At 40.7% G+C, this 18180-nt stretch overlaps 1 protein-coding gene across 2 annotated transcripts in view; it reads right to left on the bottom strand.

The window, feature by feature from the left end:
- Positions 1–15806, bottom strand: part of LOC109874461 (maternal DNA replication licensing factor mcm6) — a 33554-nt gene extending 17748 nt beyond the window's left edge. Inside the window, exons 1-18 of one of the 2 annotated variants that reach the window (XM_020466348.2) lie at positions 15589–15806; positions 15358–15504; positions 14897–15007; positions 14546–14795; positions 14264–14429; positions 13964–14112; positions 13684–13834; positions 13458–13599; positions 13045–13186; positions 12822–12929; positions 12528–12683; positions 12277–12405; positions 11843–12004; positions 11529–11640; positions 11263–11439; positions 10643–10779; positions 10381–10503; positions 8601–8665 (exon numbers count right to left, since the gene is read on the bottom strand). In XM_020466348.2, coding sequence (XP_020321937.1) covers positions 10381–10503; positions 10643–10779; positions 11263–11439; positions 11529–11640; positions 11843–12004; positions 12277–12405; positions 12528–12683; positions 12822–12929; positions 13045–13186; positions 13458–13599; positions 13684–13834; positions 13964–14112; positions 14264–14429; positions 14546–14795; positions 14897–15007; positions 15358–15504; positions 15589–15683 — 2457 coding nt within the window. In that variant the 5' untranslated portion in view covers positions 15684–15806 and the 3' untranslated portion in view covers positions 8601–8665. Of the gene's footprint in view, positions 1–7293; positions 7476–8600; positions 8666–10380; positions 10504–10642; positions 10780–11262; positions 11440–11528; positions 11641–11842; positions 12005–12276; positions 12406–12527; positions 12684–12821; positions 12930–13044; positions 13187–13457; positions 13600–13683; positions 13835–13963; positions 14113–14263; positions 14430–14545; positions 14796–14896; positions 15008–15357; positions 15505–15588 lie in introns of those variants that run through there. The other variant, XM_031810776.1, reaches the window with a different exon arrangement.
- Positions 15807–18180: the final 2374 nt, after the last annotated feature.

The raw sequence follows: 18180 nt of genomic DNA, 5'->3' as shown, positions 1-18180 counted from the left end.
GTATAAAACGGCAAGATTTATCTCAAAAGACTGTCATACAAACCAGCAAATGTAGGCTAATAACAATTGCCCATGAGCATTTCTCTCTAAAAACACATCTGCCAGTAGAGTAATGAGGTAGAGAAGTGAATTAGACAAGAGGAATATGCAGCTGCCAAGCATAAGCAATGCCATGACTAATGCATTCAGACCAGAGCCTTTAATTCTTTAATTTCATTGGCTTGGAACATGTATACAGCAGTACTACACAAAGCAAAAAAGTCTGGGTGGCTATGGAGGGGTAAAGCGTATACGAAATAATGACATCATGGACACCAAATAAATATATCAACCTTCTAAACGCTGACTTAACTACGCTATAAATGTCATAGAAAGCTTTTAAGAAAGGTACAGTATAATAACTCACATTGAAGTCAATGGAGCTTCCTGCTCCATACCACCTCTAGACTGGGTATGTGAATCAATCTTAACATCTGTAAAAACATGTGTCCTGGTCTCTGTGTAGTGCTGTAAAGGCAATAAGTGTCACTCATTTCTGCAGGGCTGGTCTTCTACTCGTTGCACTGATCTACAGATCGTTTTCATAACCGTTTCTGAGGTCAGAACCCAGTCTGCTGCAGTCACGCAACTGCTCGGCTGGTGAGCTTAACTACACCACTACTACACGAAGAGCCTCTTAAAGAGACCATGATCCGACTTCCTAAGAGGCTAAAAGTCATTACTCAGTCACAAGTAGTTACAGTACTTACCTGTATCAGGAGGGCTCTACTGTTACTAACACTGTGAGGTTTTCCTCCTCAATGGCTCTAAGAGCAAACATTTTCACCTCTCGTCCTTGTATTTTTGAGTGATACCTTTGTATCAATCACTGGGTTTTGTGAGGTGAACTGGATGAGAGGCAGGGAGGAGGTTTTCATTTCTAGGACTGATTTGCAGGTTAGTGTCTTTCGTCATGAATCTTGTTCTGGAGGCAGCTCTGCAGTGGTCACTAGCTGGCACAGACACAAAGTCGTAAAATCTGATTTTAAACCTAAACATAACTTTACATTTTTTTCCCTTAATTTTTACAATATATCCCATTTTTACTTTGCAGCTGGCCCATATAGCGGAAATCACTCAGTTCTACCTACAGGACTAGACTCATCCCAATAAACGTCAACATGCAACATTTCACCCTTGCTGATTGACATTACTGTGAGTAGCTACTACAGTAATGCGAGTCTTCAGAGGGTCAGTGTAAGGTGCAGAGGAGAGGATAAATAAGCTGCAGAGGAGAGGATAAATCACTGGGAATCTCAAGAAGAGTGGCGCAGCGGCCTAAGGGACTGCATCTCAGTGCTAGAGGCGTCACTACAGACCCTGGTTCGATTCCCGGCTGTACCACAACATTGATTTGGAGTCCCATAGGGCGGTGCACATTTGGGCCAGCATCATCCGGGTTAGGGTTTGGCCGTCATTGTAAATAAGAGTTTGTACTTAACTGACTTGGCTAGTTAAATAAAAGGTTAAATCAATTTAAAAAATCTCAAAAATAAAGGAGTAGCCTATATAAACATTAGTAAAGTTACTTGAGGAGCGAAATCTGAAATCTAAATAAGACTACTTACTTTCACAGCCATGTTGAACCTACATCTTATGAAATTATATCATTGTTGTTTACACATTACCGTAACTACCATAATATACCTACCTAATTTAAAAGCTTAATTAACCAATTAATTCAACTCAATTGTTACTGCCTAAATCCCCAGTCCGAGATCTTCTCTTTCAGTTTTCAGGGGTTTGTTCACGTCTAGACATATGGTGCTGTCCTGCAGTCTGCAGATGGACAACGTATCCCTAGTAATGGTAGCTCTTCCAACACCAATTAGGTTACAGGCCAAAGTGACACCCAAGCTGATGGAAGCAATTGTGCGTCTGTCTCACAAGGGCGCCAGAGCTGGTGAGAAGTTTAGCTATCATCTTAGTTCTAACCCCTAGATTAAAAGAGAGGGGGGGGGATCATTAATAAACAGACTGTTTTCTTATGGCCCTGTCACGCAGGGCTGTGTGTGCTAGCTATGTTGTGCCATGAAATCATGTCTAGTGCATTGATGATCAACGACAGTACTGCTATAGACAAAGCTTGGAGTGCGAGTTCACATGAAAATAATTTGGTGACAATAGCCTTTGTGTGTGTGTGTGTGTGTGGGGGGGGGGGGGGGGGGGGGGGGGGTCAGAGATTACGTTCTTGAGTCGATAGAGTTGTATATGAAGTGACAAGTGGTAGAGTGACTAGTCCGAAGAGCAGTTGGATTTGTTGTAGAAAAGCATGTCCGTTGAAACACTAGAAGCCCTGAAGATGGTATGCTACTACTTTATGCTATTACAGATGATCAACCCCTGTCATCTTCACTTTTGAACATTTGTCTATTTCCATTAACATACATTTGTTGTCTTGTAGCTTTCATTGTTATCATGCCAAAACGCATCACAATATCAGTGGTGAAAATGCTTGTTAAGAGGGTGTGATTAGAGATTAAGCTGATGGAATGTTTTTTTATGATCTGATGTCTGATTAAAAATCACAGTTTAGACAAAAGGGCTTGTGCCAAATCAGTTAGCACTGCAGTCTCTGTGCAATAAGACCAAGAGTAGTGCCCCTGCCTTATGACATATTGGGGTCACTACCTCATGCTATTGCGTGCAGACAAACCAGAATATATTTTCACTCCGTGAATATCGCCTTTGAGCTGATTGAACACTTTAACCGATAATCTGGTAACTGAATATCAGTCAAAAGCAGTAAGAATACAAAAAAATACATTCACTGGATCAAACATACTGTACATACTATATGACATCTGTAAAGAATGATAATCATTTTTAATGATAATAATTATGTGGTACAAACAGAACAAGCTAAATTAATTGTACCCTTTTTCTAAAAACAAATGAAGTGAACAATAGCTTTCTGGATTAAGTGTAATAACAAATGGGATTTGAGAAAAGCTATATGATTGTAAATTATCCTGGCCCATATTAGAATCAGGAGTTAATTGCTTGGATCCATTGGAAGGAATGTTTCTGATCCGTATTGAAAAACAGTCTATTCAAACATGATGACTAGAAACAAGAGGGAACTGGAATTTCCCCGATCTGCACGCAAGCTGAAGGGAATCTGCCAGAGAAGGTTTTGCAGCTGCCAAACAGCAGTGTAACACTCTGCCCTCCAGTAAACATGGAGATGGGAGAACTCAAGACCTCTTCTGTTTACTGGTTCCATTTTAGCCCCTTGATGATAAACACTACATGTAACTGGAATGGGAAATAAGGACCTGTAACCAGACTGCAGTGTAAAACACTACAATTCAAACCATTCACAGTACTTACACCAAAAGGTTTTACATTAAAGTAATGCTTTCTCATTGGTACTTCAAAATGTGCCTCTCTTTGTACCAACTGTATAACATTTCAAAACCCTGTCACTCATCACTCTCAATGTATTTAAATCAAACCTAGAACATTTTCTGCATTTCCCTATGAAGACTATCACTGTACATACAGTGTGTTTCCAGAAGAGCATTTAAAGGTTATGGACGATTACCCAGTCTACCTCTCTTGCTTTCACGTGGTCAAATCCACTCACCTGGCAGCGCCTCAAATACATTAGCTCGGATTAGCTTCATTTTAATTACTTAATTTGGCCACATCTGGGATATAATTCCCTGAATGTCGGATCTGATTCAACAATTTAGGTACAGTATATAATTATTTGATTATAACCAATTCAAATTGTGTTTACAATACGTGATAGATCATAAACAAAATCAGAAAATAATCACATTTGAAAGCCATCATTCATATTCACACACAGCATCCTCCTCGTGTCATGTGAAGGCATCAGATTCCGACCAAGCAAAGCTGATCAATAAAACCCAACATTGTGGCATAGTGCACTTGGTACATACCTTTCTTTCTTAAGCATTACAATGAGCCCTGAGGGCGGCCCCGGGCCTTGCCAGGGAGCAGTCACGCGATGTACTCGGGAGAAAGTGGAGCATTCATTAACTCTCTGATCTGACTATGCCTTCCCTGACACTTTCACTAGTGCACAATTACTCCCTCATGTGCTGGAGCACATCACAGATTGCTAATATCTTTCATGATCTTTTCCCCCATTACTCTGTATTCCACAGAAATACACTGTCATGTCGGCTCATGGAAATCAAACAGGCAAGTTAGCTGGCGTTGACAAGACGCTCAGCATACATCAAGCTTCAGGTAACACTTTAGGAACAGGCAGCATGGAAAATGACATTATTTCTATGGACTTTTGGGGATTCTTATGAATACATCACATCCTTTTCTAGTCTGATCAAAGAGAAGCCTTTTCATGATGAATGTGCAACAGGCAGTATCAGAACCATGGTATTATTTACCATTGACACTGTGATCCTACCTGCAAGGACACATACCTGAAACCACAGTGAGTAGTGTAGTTTGTACTAGTTCTATCATTTTATATTGACGTTTTAGTCATTTAGCAGGTGATCTTATCTGGAGCGACTTACAGGATCATTTAGGTTTAGGTGCCATGCGCAAGGACACATCCCATGCTCAGTGATTCAAACCAGTGACCTTTCGGTTACTGGCCCAATGCTCTTAACCGCTAGGCTACCTGCCACCCCATCACTTGACCTGCCCTTTTATAATTGAGCTCACTGCAATGAAGTGAAGTGCATGCCTCAATCCTATTAACCACTCTGTGAGCTTATTGCGATCAGCAGTGAAGACCGTACAAGAGTGTGTGATGTCTAAATGGGCCTGATGAATGGAACCTGGCAAGGGGAACCACAGCTGCTGACAAAAAGGAGGAACAGTACATAGCACAACTTGTACTGCACACCCATTCATAAGGCCATAGGGGTTTACAGCGTTATTATGCTCCTGTGTGGCTAAGTCGGTAGAGCATGGTGCTTACAACGATTCCCGCTGGGACCACCCATACATAAAAATGTATCCACACATGACTAAGTCGCTTTGGATAAAAGTGTCTGCTAAATTGCATATATTTAAACAATAAGGCCCGGGGGGGTGTGGTATATGGCCAATATACCACAGCTAAGGGCTGTTCTTAGGCACGTCGCAATTAGGATTGCCTTGATACAGCCCTTAGTCGTGGTATATTGGCCATATAACACAAACCCCGAGGTGCCTTATTGCTATTATAAACTGGTTACTAAAGTAATTTGAACAATAAAAATAAATGTTTCGTCATTCCCGTGGAATACGGACTGATATACCACGACTGTTAGCCAATCAGCAGTCAGGGCTCGACCCACCCAGTTTATAATATATGATATATCCTTATACAGTATCCTTTAAAAGAACAGCATCGATCCCCCTTACTGACACACTGTGTCAGCTGAATGAGATACGTCATCAAGATTATTCACAAATGTACTTAGCAAATAGCACACAAAATGAGAGATGACTGAAAAACAAGAAAACCACAGTTCTGGCACACATCCTGTGTTAGTGGTGTAACAGCTACAGCATTGTCTCAGACTGTAGCTGTAAATAACATCTGCTCTAAACTTGAAGGTTTGTAGGGTGCTAAAAACCTATAAAAAAACAACCACCTGTTGAAACTGGAATATATTCTTGTGTTTGAGGGTCAAATCTTAACCAATATTTGTAGTGGTTCATTTAGTCTTATCCAGGGGTCATAAAATCAGACTTGGTGATCAACTCGGGGAGTTGAGTACTGGGTGATCAAATTTGAGCATAATTGTGCCCGACAACAGTCCAACAATAGTGTTGGGACAACAAAGGATTTCGCTCTGCTGCATGCTGTGCTCTCAGCTTGTCCTTGATGGACCAAAATATTTAGTGGTTTGGGGCCTGCCACTCACGCCTTTTGTTGTGCAGTGCCAATCTACACAATTATTGACATGAGACTATTCATGCAAAGATACCCACCAGCTCCAGCATGGCCACAGAAAGAGACAAGCTCATTACATCCCTAATGAGGGAAAATGCTTTAATATTTGTTTTCTGGTCTGCTGTAACTGTAGATGGGAGATTTCAATTGGACAATACAATTACTTTAAGTTTGTAGCTATTGATATTAGTGAAAAGAGCAGAGCTACTAATTTCCGTCATTAGATAGCATATCTATCCTTTTTGTTCAAAACAGGTAAGCTACCTCCAGTATGAGCTTTGCCTTTGATGCAATTCAAAGCTTTAAAGATGTACAGTATATTGCAAAGAAGTCATAAATAGCTGATGGCTGACCTCATTTAACATATGGCCATTTGAGTCAAAACCTGTTCTGAATCAGATAATCAAATTAAGGTAACACATGTAGCAACACCACCTTGACCTAACATATTTAATTACAGAAGGGACTGGAAATGACACAGAAAAGAATAAGAAGGTACATTTAACCAACATATAAATAAGTATATTGCAATAGTTAATATAGGCTCCCAGGCATGTTAATCCAATGCAAACTGGCTGAATGATCAAGGGTGCCACAGTGGCGTCATGCATGCATGGATAAAATATCTGTTTGGTCATTTTTCCACCTTCATTTTCTCAATGTAGTAAACCTTGTCAAATACGTAGAAAAGTAGGAGAGAGGTAGGAGTGTGCATGGTGAAAATATCAAAAGGCTCGTGATGTCTAGTATGCCTGCTGTAGCGGTCCATGAGATAAACAACAGAGCACATGAAGAACCTAGTTCAGCACTACTTCAGAAACTTCAGCTCTTATCTAATGACCATCTAGCTATCTGTCTGAATGTGTTACACCCAGCCTGATGATTCATACCACCCTTCTACTTTGATCCATGTGTGATAAATAACATTCTTTCAGCTGTCTAAATGTTGTCTAAAATGTTGTCTAAATGTTCTCATTAATAATGTTAACAGAATTATAGCTTCATGACAGGGAAGCAGCACTAGGGTAAAATAAGTGTGGTAGCACAGTGGATGTGATGCAACTCAGGTGTACAAACCAATATTTTCATTATAAAAACAAATCAACTTTGTAAGGTTGTGATAATGAATTGCACAGTACTGTATGCATATGATATAGAATGTATACTAGTGCACCATAAAGTGTGACATCTAATATACAACAGATCCTGCAGTAAAGAAAAAAAAAATTCATACCACAGTATAGGTTGTAATCTTAGCATTCAGGGCCAGATCCATCATGCTCGCTGTCACGGTAAGGTGTAACTGCTGTCACGAGAGACTGTATAGGGTGTAACTGCACCACATGGGGACGCTGTGCTGTCAGTACCTTGAAAGAAGCTTTTGACCCGGAGGTAGCTGACGCTGAGGCGCAGCACTGAGAGCTTGTCCAGTTTGGAGATGATGTCTGGGGTGAACGGTAGGAGACTGGCCAACCGCTCCAGCTCTGCATTCAGACGGTCACGGTGCCTCTTAGACGGGTTGGTCTTCTGGCTGGCCGCTGTCTGTTTTCTGTCGGATATAGAGACAAATCATTTAGCAAGGTTAATTGATGTTATGAAAAAGAAACAATCTAGGAAGTATTAGATCAATCTCCTGAGGTCAAAAATACAGTGCTATTGCCCAAATGATGACTGGTTTATTCAATAAGCAAGCATGCATTAATGACATATAGTCTCCTCTGGTATATTAATCAATAGTTATTGGAACCTGTATCATGTCTAAGGGGATATTTTGAGAATGTCAGGGGTGGTCTGTGGGGTCTGAGAAACAGTCAATTCCTTGAGTAAAAAGTAAAAACAACAATGACTAAATAATGAAGAGCGAAAGCCTCTGTAGCTGTAGCTAGCAGGTCCTTCAACAGAATAATCCTGAAGAGACAAATGCTCACAGATGAGCATGAACTATATCAAATAAACTGGTATAACAGGTGTACTGTACCACATCTTACTCTCCAATGTAATAATGTAGCACCACAATTCAAAGTGTAACCAAATACCCTTGGAAATAAACACAATATAACAATGAATGCTTTTGGGTTTGATACTCTGTTTAAATTGTAGCCTTTGTTTGAACATAAATTATTTTTGTCAATTACTTAACAAATGTGTGGAATATCTATCAATGCCAGACTTTAAACAAGGTTACTGTCATTATAGAATATATTTTAGTTTGCACATGTAACCAACAGGTATGCATTTCATGTGAGATGAACTACTAAGATCAAATAGGTTGATTCTAAGAACTCATGATTACTATTGTGTTGTCATGTGTTGCTGCCATCTTAGGTCTCTCTTTATGTAGTCTTGTCGTGATGTGTGTTATGTCCTATAATTGTATTATATATTTTTTATTTTTTATCCCAGCCCCCATCCCCACAGGAGGCCATCATTGGAAATAAGAATGTGTTCTTAACTGACTTGCCTAGATTAATACCATTTTTTATTATTATTGAATGTAACAAGTCACTTTTGTACATGTCAATTAGAATCATTCATTCATGATCAGTAGTGTGCAACAGATGAGAAATAGATGGTTGCGTTATTTCAATCATATAGCTTGATAGGTCAATTATGATTTAATTAATAAAATAAACATTCAATACATAAGTGACAATATCTGGTAGTGGTACTCAACTGTTTTTGGATGGGCTTCCTTCTCTTCCTCCCAGCATATAAACAGTCCCCAGGTGGAATCATCATCTGAGTCAATTAACATGAATGCATTACTGGTCTCAAGAAGACAAAATTTACACAAAGGGCATATTACGATAAAGAGATCGCAAGTCCCCTTCAAGCAACAATACGGATTAGTGTTTAATATATATTCATTCATCTATCACAATGAAAAAACTAATTTAGCATCCCGTTATTTCACAACACCCGCATACCTTTGTTTACATTCCGGGACCAATGGCATAATACCGTGGAAAAGTGTTATGCGTAGTAGCCTAAGCGTAGGCATAGTAAACCATCGATTCAAGGGAAATTACCTTTGCTGATACATTTTTTTAATTAACACATCTACTAGCTTACATATTGTATACAAATGTAACAACTCACCTAAAGGCTGTTCCAATCAATTTACAAATCTAAGTTAATAGGCAGTCCTCAACCGTCTAGAGCCCCGTAAGTGTACAATTTGTGAATAAAGTTTAACAAAAAAAACGAAACTATTGCATACAATACAGCTCTCAGTAAATGTGCTTTATCAGTCGGCGGTCTTCTTGTCAGGGATGTGGTTGATGTTATATACCCGATTGGGTGGCGTTAAAAATTCCACGTAGGCTATTTCAGGTGGCGGATGCATCCCAATGACCTGGCATGCCCTTCGCACGCAACTCTCCGGGATGCTCTTCAGGACTGGGACCCACAAGCAGTTTCGCACTTCTCAGCGTTTAAGCCAGTGAGCGAGGGTCTCTTATGGATATTATTTCATATTTACATATAATGGAATACGTTCATTTACAAACGAAATGGTATTAATGTAGGTTATATCCACCATTAGCATTCATTTTGACGTTTGGAAAGGAATGGAAAGAGCCACAGCAATTTTCCGGGAGGACAATAGCCAACATTTCCATGTTCTCACATTTACAAATAATGTAACTTCACTTACCTACGTAGCGAAGGGTACAAGACACCAAATTAAAAACAGGGTGAGTAGCCAATTGTTCTGGAATAAATATGTAAAAATTGTCATTGGATGTGCTACTGTAGCCCAATAATGTACTAATGGAGAATAGAGTCTATGGGCTAGTGCTATTGTAGCCAATGTAAACGAACTTCTGTTAAACATAACTTATTTAAAATAGTGTGTGTGCGCGCATCTAGGCTATGCTAATGTCTATTCAATGTATTGCATCGTCGAGATCAAACGAGGGGGACAGTAGAATTATGCCTAAACACTGCATGAATGTCCCCAGAATTAGGGTCAATGGGTTCTTAATAAGACAAATCCTTCCTAAAAAAGAATTAATACAAAAATAATGTTATTCAGTGTATAATATTCTGTCATCAATAAGAAAAGAGAATTTTGTAGTAATACTTTAGAACCAATGGCAATTCATATGACAAAAATGCTAATATTCTTGCATATAATAAAACCGCTCCCCTAAATGTCCCACTGACATGAGCATGAACCATTGGCCTGAACTCTGGGCCACCAGTATAATGATAGGGGAAAGTGCACCATTTAGTGAGCACCATGCACAAAAAAATATATTTATTGAAATGCATAGACATGAGCAGTATGACAAGTGTTCAATGTTTTTTTAGAGACAGTACATTGATAGTCAATAGCAACATGCCAGCAAAACAAGTTGACAGTAGGCTACTGTAGCTGCAATCACAAATTCCTTACAGATAAGCCTGAGTTCAATTACTTCCACAATATCTATGGCTGAGGTGGACCCTACCTAATCTTCCAGGATGTAATTGGGGTTGACCACTAAGAAGGGGTCCTCTTCGATGACAGGTTCCTCTCCCTCATCACTAACTTTCTTCAGCCCAGTCTTCGTTAACTCTATGATAATGTGGTCCTATAATGAACACAATACAGAGCATGTCACTCACCAATTTGACAAAACACTTTTGTTGTCAGATCAATATCAGAAATGTTCTTCAAACAGTCAAATATTTTATGGTCTTGGTGTGTCTTGTTTCCAATGCTTTACTTACATAATGGATTAGTCTGTGAAGCACTTTCTCTATAAGGTTCTTCTTGGCAACCAGCTCAGCTTCTGACTCTATCTCACTCTCCATTTCTTTCAGGTACCAGTTAATCAGCTCGCTCATCTTCAGTGAGGACTCATCAACTAAGAATGAAACATTTGTTAAACCTTGGAAAAACTAGTATCTTTTTGAATTCATGACAACAAAAAACTTTGCAAAGTAACATTTCAGTTTGTTAAAATGGTGAATCTGCAGTTGCTACATCTATTTTTTGACTTAATGATATATACTTCAAGAATCAATGCATGTATAACTTAGAAATGCCTCATGAGCTTAATTCCATGTCACCCCATAAGAACCCAAAATATAAGCTTGTTTTACTCCAATATTTGTAATATATTGGAGTAGACAAACACTATATCCTCAAAACATTGTTAATCTATATTTTTTCTATCTATATATAATTTCTTAATCTTGGTCGGTCAGTCCTTGCATCCATAGCTATTTCTATGAATTCCGAGAGTGGTTACATTTCTCCAGCCCCATCCCTCAGCTTTTTACCAAAACAGTGGCAGGATGAAGCTTTGTTATTGTTTCAACTGTAGATGGCCCCTTTAAGCTCTTACTATCTTCCATCTTCTGCATGTGAAAAACAATGAGGTTGGAGACCCTTCTGTACTCAGCAAAGGTCATCTTGAGGGCAGGCTTGGCAGTGCTGGTCTTCTCTGGTCTGCCTGCCCCATGCTCTGTGTCCATAGCCTCCTCTGCATGATTGCCATTAGTGCCCATCATGTCATTCTGATCTGGAGAGTGAGGGTGGCAATTTAATGTATACGTGTATCACTTTCAATAAATATATTATTGCACAAAGGTGAAAGTGACCGTTTCTTACCATTCATTTCCCCATCATCTTGTTCCTGGTCGAAGTTGATATCTGGGGAGTCGACACGGATGACAGACTTATTCAATAGCCGGAAGGCCTCCTTAACGTGTTTGGGATGCACCTTTAAATAAGTCCAAATAAAAGGGTGAAAATGTGTTGTACAGTCAATTTAACTTCAGATATCAGGCAAGCTTATTCATTACATGAGCAAAATTGCTGAACCACCTCTTACACAAACAACCATAATTATTAGCTTTAACAAGTAAAGACAAAAATACAGTTTTATTCTACATGTATACTTCAGTAGTAGGTGTCTGACCAACCTCATCTGAGCAGTAGAGCCTGGCCATGCCCTCAGATAGTCGGAGCATGCTCTCTAGCTGCCTGACGGTGATACGCCAGGCTGACTTGGTGCTGCCGCTGCTATCCCGCTGACGCAGACGCTTGTACTGGTCCACCACAAACTCTTTTGCCTCTGCTGTGATCTGGGGTCAAAGTGCACCACACCAACGACAGGGAACAGAAAGCATGTTACGGTAGGTAGGTAGGCGGCAGGGTAGAGTGTTGGACTAGTAACCGGAAGGTTGAAAGTTCAAACCCCCGAGCTGACAAGGTACAAATCTGTCGTTCTGCCCCTGAACAGGCAGTTAACCCACTGTTCCTAGGCTGTCATTGAAAATAAGAATTTGTTCTTAACTGACTTGCCTAGTTAAATAAATATCTAACACGAGGAACACAAACATAGGGAAATTATAACCTTTGGTTTAAACTGCCGAGCAAACAGTATGTATCTCTGTATCTCATCAGTGGCGTAGACTCGCTCCACAGACTCCATGTTTCTAAAGTGCAGGTCTACGATACGCCTGGCTATGGCATAATCTGTCACCTAGACCACAAGACAAAGGTGAAAATGCTAAATGTGTCAAGTTTCCAAAACATACATTTCCATTCAATATGGGCTTACTGTAGGAGTTGAAAAAGTTAGTGAAACCCTCCATTTTCTCTTACCTCATTGCACTCATCAATCAGAATGAAGAAGAGGTCAAATCTGGACATGATGGGTGCTGACATGTTGACGTTCTGTTTCAGAGACTTAGAGCGGTTGTATCTCCCGTCGATGGGGTTAGCAGCCGCCAGGATGGAGGTGCGAGCATTCAGAGTGGCCTGAAAACAACACAGTCAAACAGCTCACAACTCAAACCACTGATACTCCCTCTGCACTGAGTAGTAATAAGTATTGCGGAATTATAATTATAAGAAATAAATTGTGTACAGCTACAGCCCTATTCCCACATAGCATACCTTCACACCAGCCTTAGTGATGGAGATGGTCTGCTGTTCCATGGCCTCGTGAATGGCTACCTGGTCTTTCAGGTCCATCTTGTCAAACTCATCAATGCAACAGACTCCCTGTGGATGTTGATACAGGACAAAGTTAGATCAAAGCGCACAGTGCCCCCCAGAGGACATATGAACGAACTGAAACGCATAAGATGGCTGTCCCGTACTAGAACACAATGCTTACGTTATCCGCCAACATGAGGGCCCCAGCCTCGATGACAAACTCATGGGACTCCTCATCTTTCACTACAGCTGCCGTCAACCCGGCCGCGCTGCTGGCTTTCCCACTGGTGTAGACTGCCCTGGGCGCAAAGTCCTCCACGTGTCTGAGGTAGGGCATACCACACACATCCATCAGAGTTAAACACCAACCTTTACCCTCAAAACATCCACACCACTCCTGCTTCCATCATGTAGCAGGCTACATTGCTATGAGGAATAATGAGACCTCCAGAGACTAGCAACACAGGCTGTGCAATACTAGTAAACAACTCAAAATGCTTCTGTTAAAGCTTTTTATTTTTCAAACTGGTTTGAGTTCAATTTCAAATACAACATATGTAGGTTATACAAATAGGATAGTGCTTGGTGATTTACTTTAGGAACTGGCTCTTGGAGGTACTGGGGTCCCCAACGATGCAAACATTAATATCCCCCCGCAGAGATGTGCCCTCCATGGTCGTCTTGCCAACACCGCCAAAGAGCATCAATAGGATTCCACGCTTGATCTCATTATTCCCTGAAATATTTTCTCAGGTTAGGCAGTGCATTTCAAAACAGATGTTTTAACAGTTTACCAGACAAATCTATTCAATTTCCACACCATGGATAGTGGGGAAGAGGCTGGTGCAGAGGTTGTGGTAGAGGTTCTTGTCCTGACTCATCTCAAACACTTTCTCCCACTCCTGAACAGTCATCTGGTTCTTCACACTCTCTGCAGTCTGGTCTTCCTGTCGTAGATCTTTACCACCAAACTACACACAGGAACACAGTTCGTGGTTTACAATACATAGTCTCTAGATCCATCTCCCTCGCTAGAGGCATCTTCCCATGTTAAATACATTTCAAATAAATCTAAATAAATGTTTAACTAATGGAGAAACCTGAGGGTTAGTGGGGGCCACGTAGCAGGCTAGGAAGGCCAGTCTGTAGGACAGATCCCTGACACCTAGAGCCTTCAGTCCCTGGATCCCATCTGCATCAAAGCCCTGCCTCCCCCCAGTCACTCTGCTGCTGGTCTCTGCCCTGGTGCCTGCAGCGCATACATGGAGAAAGTACAGGGGAGAATGTTACTATTATGCACCATCGCAATGGTTTTTATTCAGGGTCAGGTATGACTTTGACCCTCAGAAGGCCATCTTGTGTGTATGAAAAGGCATGGTGTGTGGAGGGAAGTTCCTCACCTGACACAGCCAGGGCAGCGACATCTGGTACGACGATCAGTGTGCCGGTGAAGTCACAGCGGTCCCCTGCCTGAGCCATCTCCACAGCCTCTGCCCTCAGGATCACCTCCACACTGCGGGGGATGGAGCCACGAGGCAGCTCCGCCTGGGTCTCCTGGATACGCACCTATATGAACACCCATGCATATACAATTAGAGCCCTGATATATCATGCTATGGTTTCCTTGTCTGCTGGAGGGTCAATCTGGCCTGGTGGACTCATGCAGTCCAACCTCTTCGTACCTTCTGAAAGTCCACAAAACGGGACTTGTTGGGGTCCAGCTTGAAGTGACGTCGATTGGCACAGACTGGGTTCTTACAAATGTTGGGCAGGGTGTATTTAAACTGCTGCTCAACATCTTTCATAACAGACTGGCATTCCAGACACAGGAAGGTACCACTGACCAGCTCAGGGTGCACTGGGTGTGTCCTCACCACCTGGCCACTGATACGCAGTAGGGACCCGATCCGGGCCGTGGAGAGCTCTCGGATCCTGTCAAGGGACAATACAATCAACTTAACACTTAAGGTAAATAATAATGTCATTAAGTGTAATGTATTCAGAGAGATCTGGTTCAGTAGTTTGATCATTACTTTTGTCTTGATGGAAAGTCAGAGAAGGCCACATAGAACTCTTTGGCTACTGGCATGTTCCCATGATCTCTTGCAAAGTAACGGACTGCTCTGCATAGGAATGGGTATACCCTGGGGATGACAAAACATGGACAAGTAGCAGGTAGCATAGTGGTTAGAGTGTTGGGCCGGTAACTGAAAGGGTCGCTGGTTCAAATAACCGAGCCAACAAGGTAAAAATTCTGTCAGTGTGCCCTTGACCAAGGCACTTAATCTTAATTTGCTCCAGGGGCACACTACTATGGAAGATACTGTAAAACACCAAATTTCACTGCATCCATCTGGTGTGTGAAAATGAAACATCAAATGTATTCCCTTTGTGGATTGATTGGACAAAATTGAAATGTTTAGTAACTTGCTGGTTCAGTGGAGAATTAGAATGAGTTTTTTGGCCAGGCCTACCAAATTAGAATTTCAATTACCTGTAATACTCCTCCTGAATAGTGGTAGCTAGTTGCTGATTGAAGTGCTCAATGTTGGTGAAGTTCACAGTCAGTGTGTTTCTCTCTGGTCGAATGAGCTCCTCAGCATCAGGTTGATACAAAATCTCCCCGTTTGTGTCCTGAAACCTGTGTTTAAAAGTGAGGGGTGAGTTTACGCATTGATTATCACTCATATTAAGCACTATTATTGGGCTCGTCCAAACAACTTACTCCTCCAAGAACTCAAGAAATAACTTCTGACATTTTTCTGAAAGGTCATCTTTTACTGAAACTCCTGCAGTGCTGGTCTCAGCTGCAGACTCCATCCTGAAAAATTATGACAGTTCTATCGATGGAAGAGGGTATTTCGTTTGCCAACCTCCCCTGCAAGCTGACGGAGAAACAATGCACACAGGTGTGCCATCGAGAATAATTGGTATTTAGCTCCGCCAACAACTGCACCTCTTGAGGAGAAAAAACTAAAGCTGCGTTCACACAGGCAGCCCAATTCTGATCTTTTTTTCACTAATTGATCTTTTCATATCAGATGTTTTTCAGAGCTGATCTGATTGGTCAAAAGACTAATTAGTGAAACAAATATGAGAATTGGGCTGCCTGTCTAAAGCCTTGTTCACACTGGCAGATTGAAGTGAATCAAATACTATTTTCCCATATGAAAAATTATATAATATAATAATAATTTACTCAACTTCTATAGAGCTGTTCACTACAGTGCTTGAAAAAGCAAAACAAACAATAATCAAACAATACAGATATATGATCTGGAGTCGAGACCACGTTTTTCAGACAGAGTTAAAAGTTGTGAGTATTTCAAGCCACCAACAGAGAGTCAATACTGACAAATACATTATTTGAACATGTACATGTATTTACGTGTATGTAAATGACAGATATTTAAATATATGTTTGAGCCTTGTGTATGATACCTTCAGAAACTATTCACAACCCTTGGCTTTTTCCACATTTTGTTGTGTTACAGCCTGGATTGGATTACATTTAGATTTTGTGTCAATGGCTTACACACAATACCCCATGATGTCAAAGTGGAATTATGTTCAGAAATCTTTACAAATTAATTAAAAACGAAAAGCTGAAATGTCTTCGTTTAATAAGTATTCAACCCCTTTGTTATGTCAAGCCTAAAGTTCCTTAGTAAACATTTGCTTAACAAGTCACATAAGTGGACTCACTCTGTGTGCAGTAGTGTTTTAACATGATTTTTGAATGACTACGTCATCTCTGTACCCCTCGCATATGTAAGGTCCCTCACTCGAGCAGTGAATTTCAAACACAGATTCAACCACAAAGACCAGGGAGGTTTTGCAATGCCTTGGTAGATGGGTAAAAAAAAAAAAAAAGCAGACATTGACTATCCCTTTGAGAATGGTGAAGTTCTTATTTACACTTTGGATGGTGTATCAATACACCCAGTCACTACAAAGATACAGGTGTCTTTCCTAACTCAGTTGCCAGAGGGGAAAGAAACAGCTCAGGGAGTTCACCATGAGGCGAATGGTGACTTTAAAACAGTTACAGGTTTAATGGCTGTGAGAGGAGAAAAGTGAGGATGGATCAACAACATTGTATAATGAACAAAAATATAAATGCAACATGCAACAATTTCAAAGATTTTACTGAGTTACGGTTCATATAACAAAATCAGTCAATTGAAATAAATTCCTTAGGTCCTAATCTATGGATTTCACATTACTGGGAATACAGATCTGTTGGTCACAGATTTGTAAAGTATTCAGACCCCTTCACTTTTTCACATCTTTGTTACGTTACAACTGTCGTGACTTTACTTTCATTAATCTGATGACTGTTATTTATTTAATCCGCTAACTATGTTTAATTGTTACCTGATTAAATTAATCATGTAACAATAAACTCATTAGCAATTTGGGGCACCACGGAAGAGGTTGTTTAAAGAATTAAACTCTAAAGGTCTTTACCTATCACATCCATAAAACAGTCAAAGTATTAATCATTATCTCTTATCTTATCATTCCGAACAGTCGTAACCATCTTGGATCTGCAAAATCCCCAGTCTCACTCATAATTCAGTATTACACAAATCAGTTTAATTATTTATTTACTAGCTAACGAAATAATAACACAGAATACACACACACACTTACTACATGAGACAAAGGTCCCTAGCGTATTGACACAATATAGCATTATACCCAACGACATAGAGCGAGAGAGAGAAGAAGACACTTATTGTCGACATTCTATAACTATTCTCACATTAATCATATACTTTGCACACAAACCGTTTGGAAAAAGAAATCATGAATGTATATATGTGTGGTTGGCTTTGTCCATCGTGTTGTCCTGAACAGAGCTACAGAGTTCACTCTTTAAAACTAAATCACATGTGGTAAACCATGGGGTGTTGGGTTGAGCGTGCAGAGATTGACACAGAGACAGGGAGGTTTTTGTCCGCAAAAACAACTTTACTATGACAGACTTTACTTTACTATTACCGCCACCATCCATTTTCCTTTTCTTCCTACCTCCCATGCATGCCTCCCCAGGTCCCTCCTCCACAGTGCCTGGAAGAGAGGGCAGTGTCGACCGAGGAGAATGGACACGAGTAGGTTAGAAACAGCTCCCACATGCATCTGACACTCCCCCCTTGGGGTGGTTATCCTCACTGGCACCGTTGGGTACCTCTTTGTGTCCCTGTGTACACAGGACACTGTCACCTCCTTGTACCCCGGGTCCTCCTTCCCCTCTCGCGTGAGCCACTGCGGGTGGGCCAGGATTACCAGGATCACCATGCTACCGGAGTCC

This window comes from Oncorhynchus kisutch, linkage group LG30 (genome assembly GCF_002021735.2).
Source record: "Oncorhynchus kisutch isolate 150728-3 linkage group LG30, Okis_V2, whole genome shotgun sequence".
NCBI classification, from domain to species: domain Eukaryota; kingdom Metazoa; phylum Chordata; class Actinopteri; order Salmoniformes; family Salmonidae; genus Oncorhynchus; species Oncorhynchus kisutch.
This window is presented reverse-complemented; position numbering and strand designations above follow the sequence as displayed.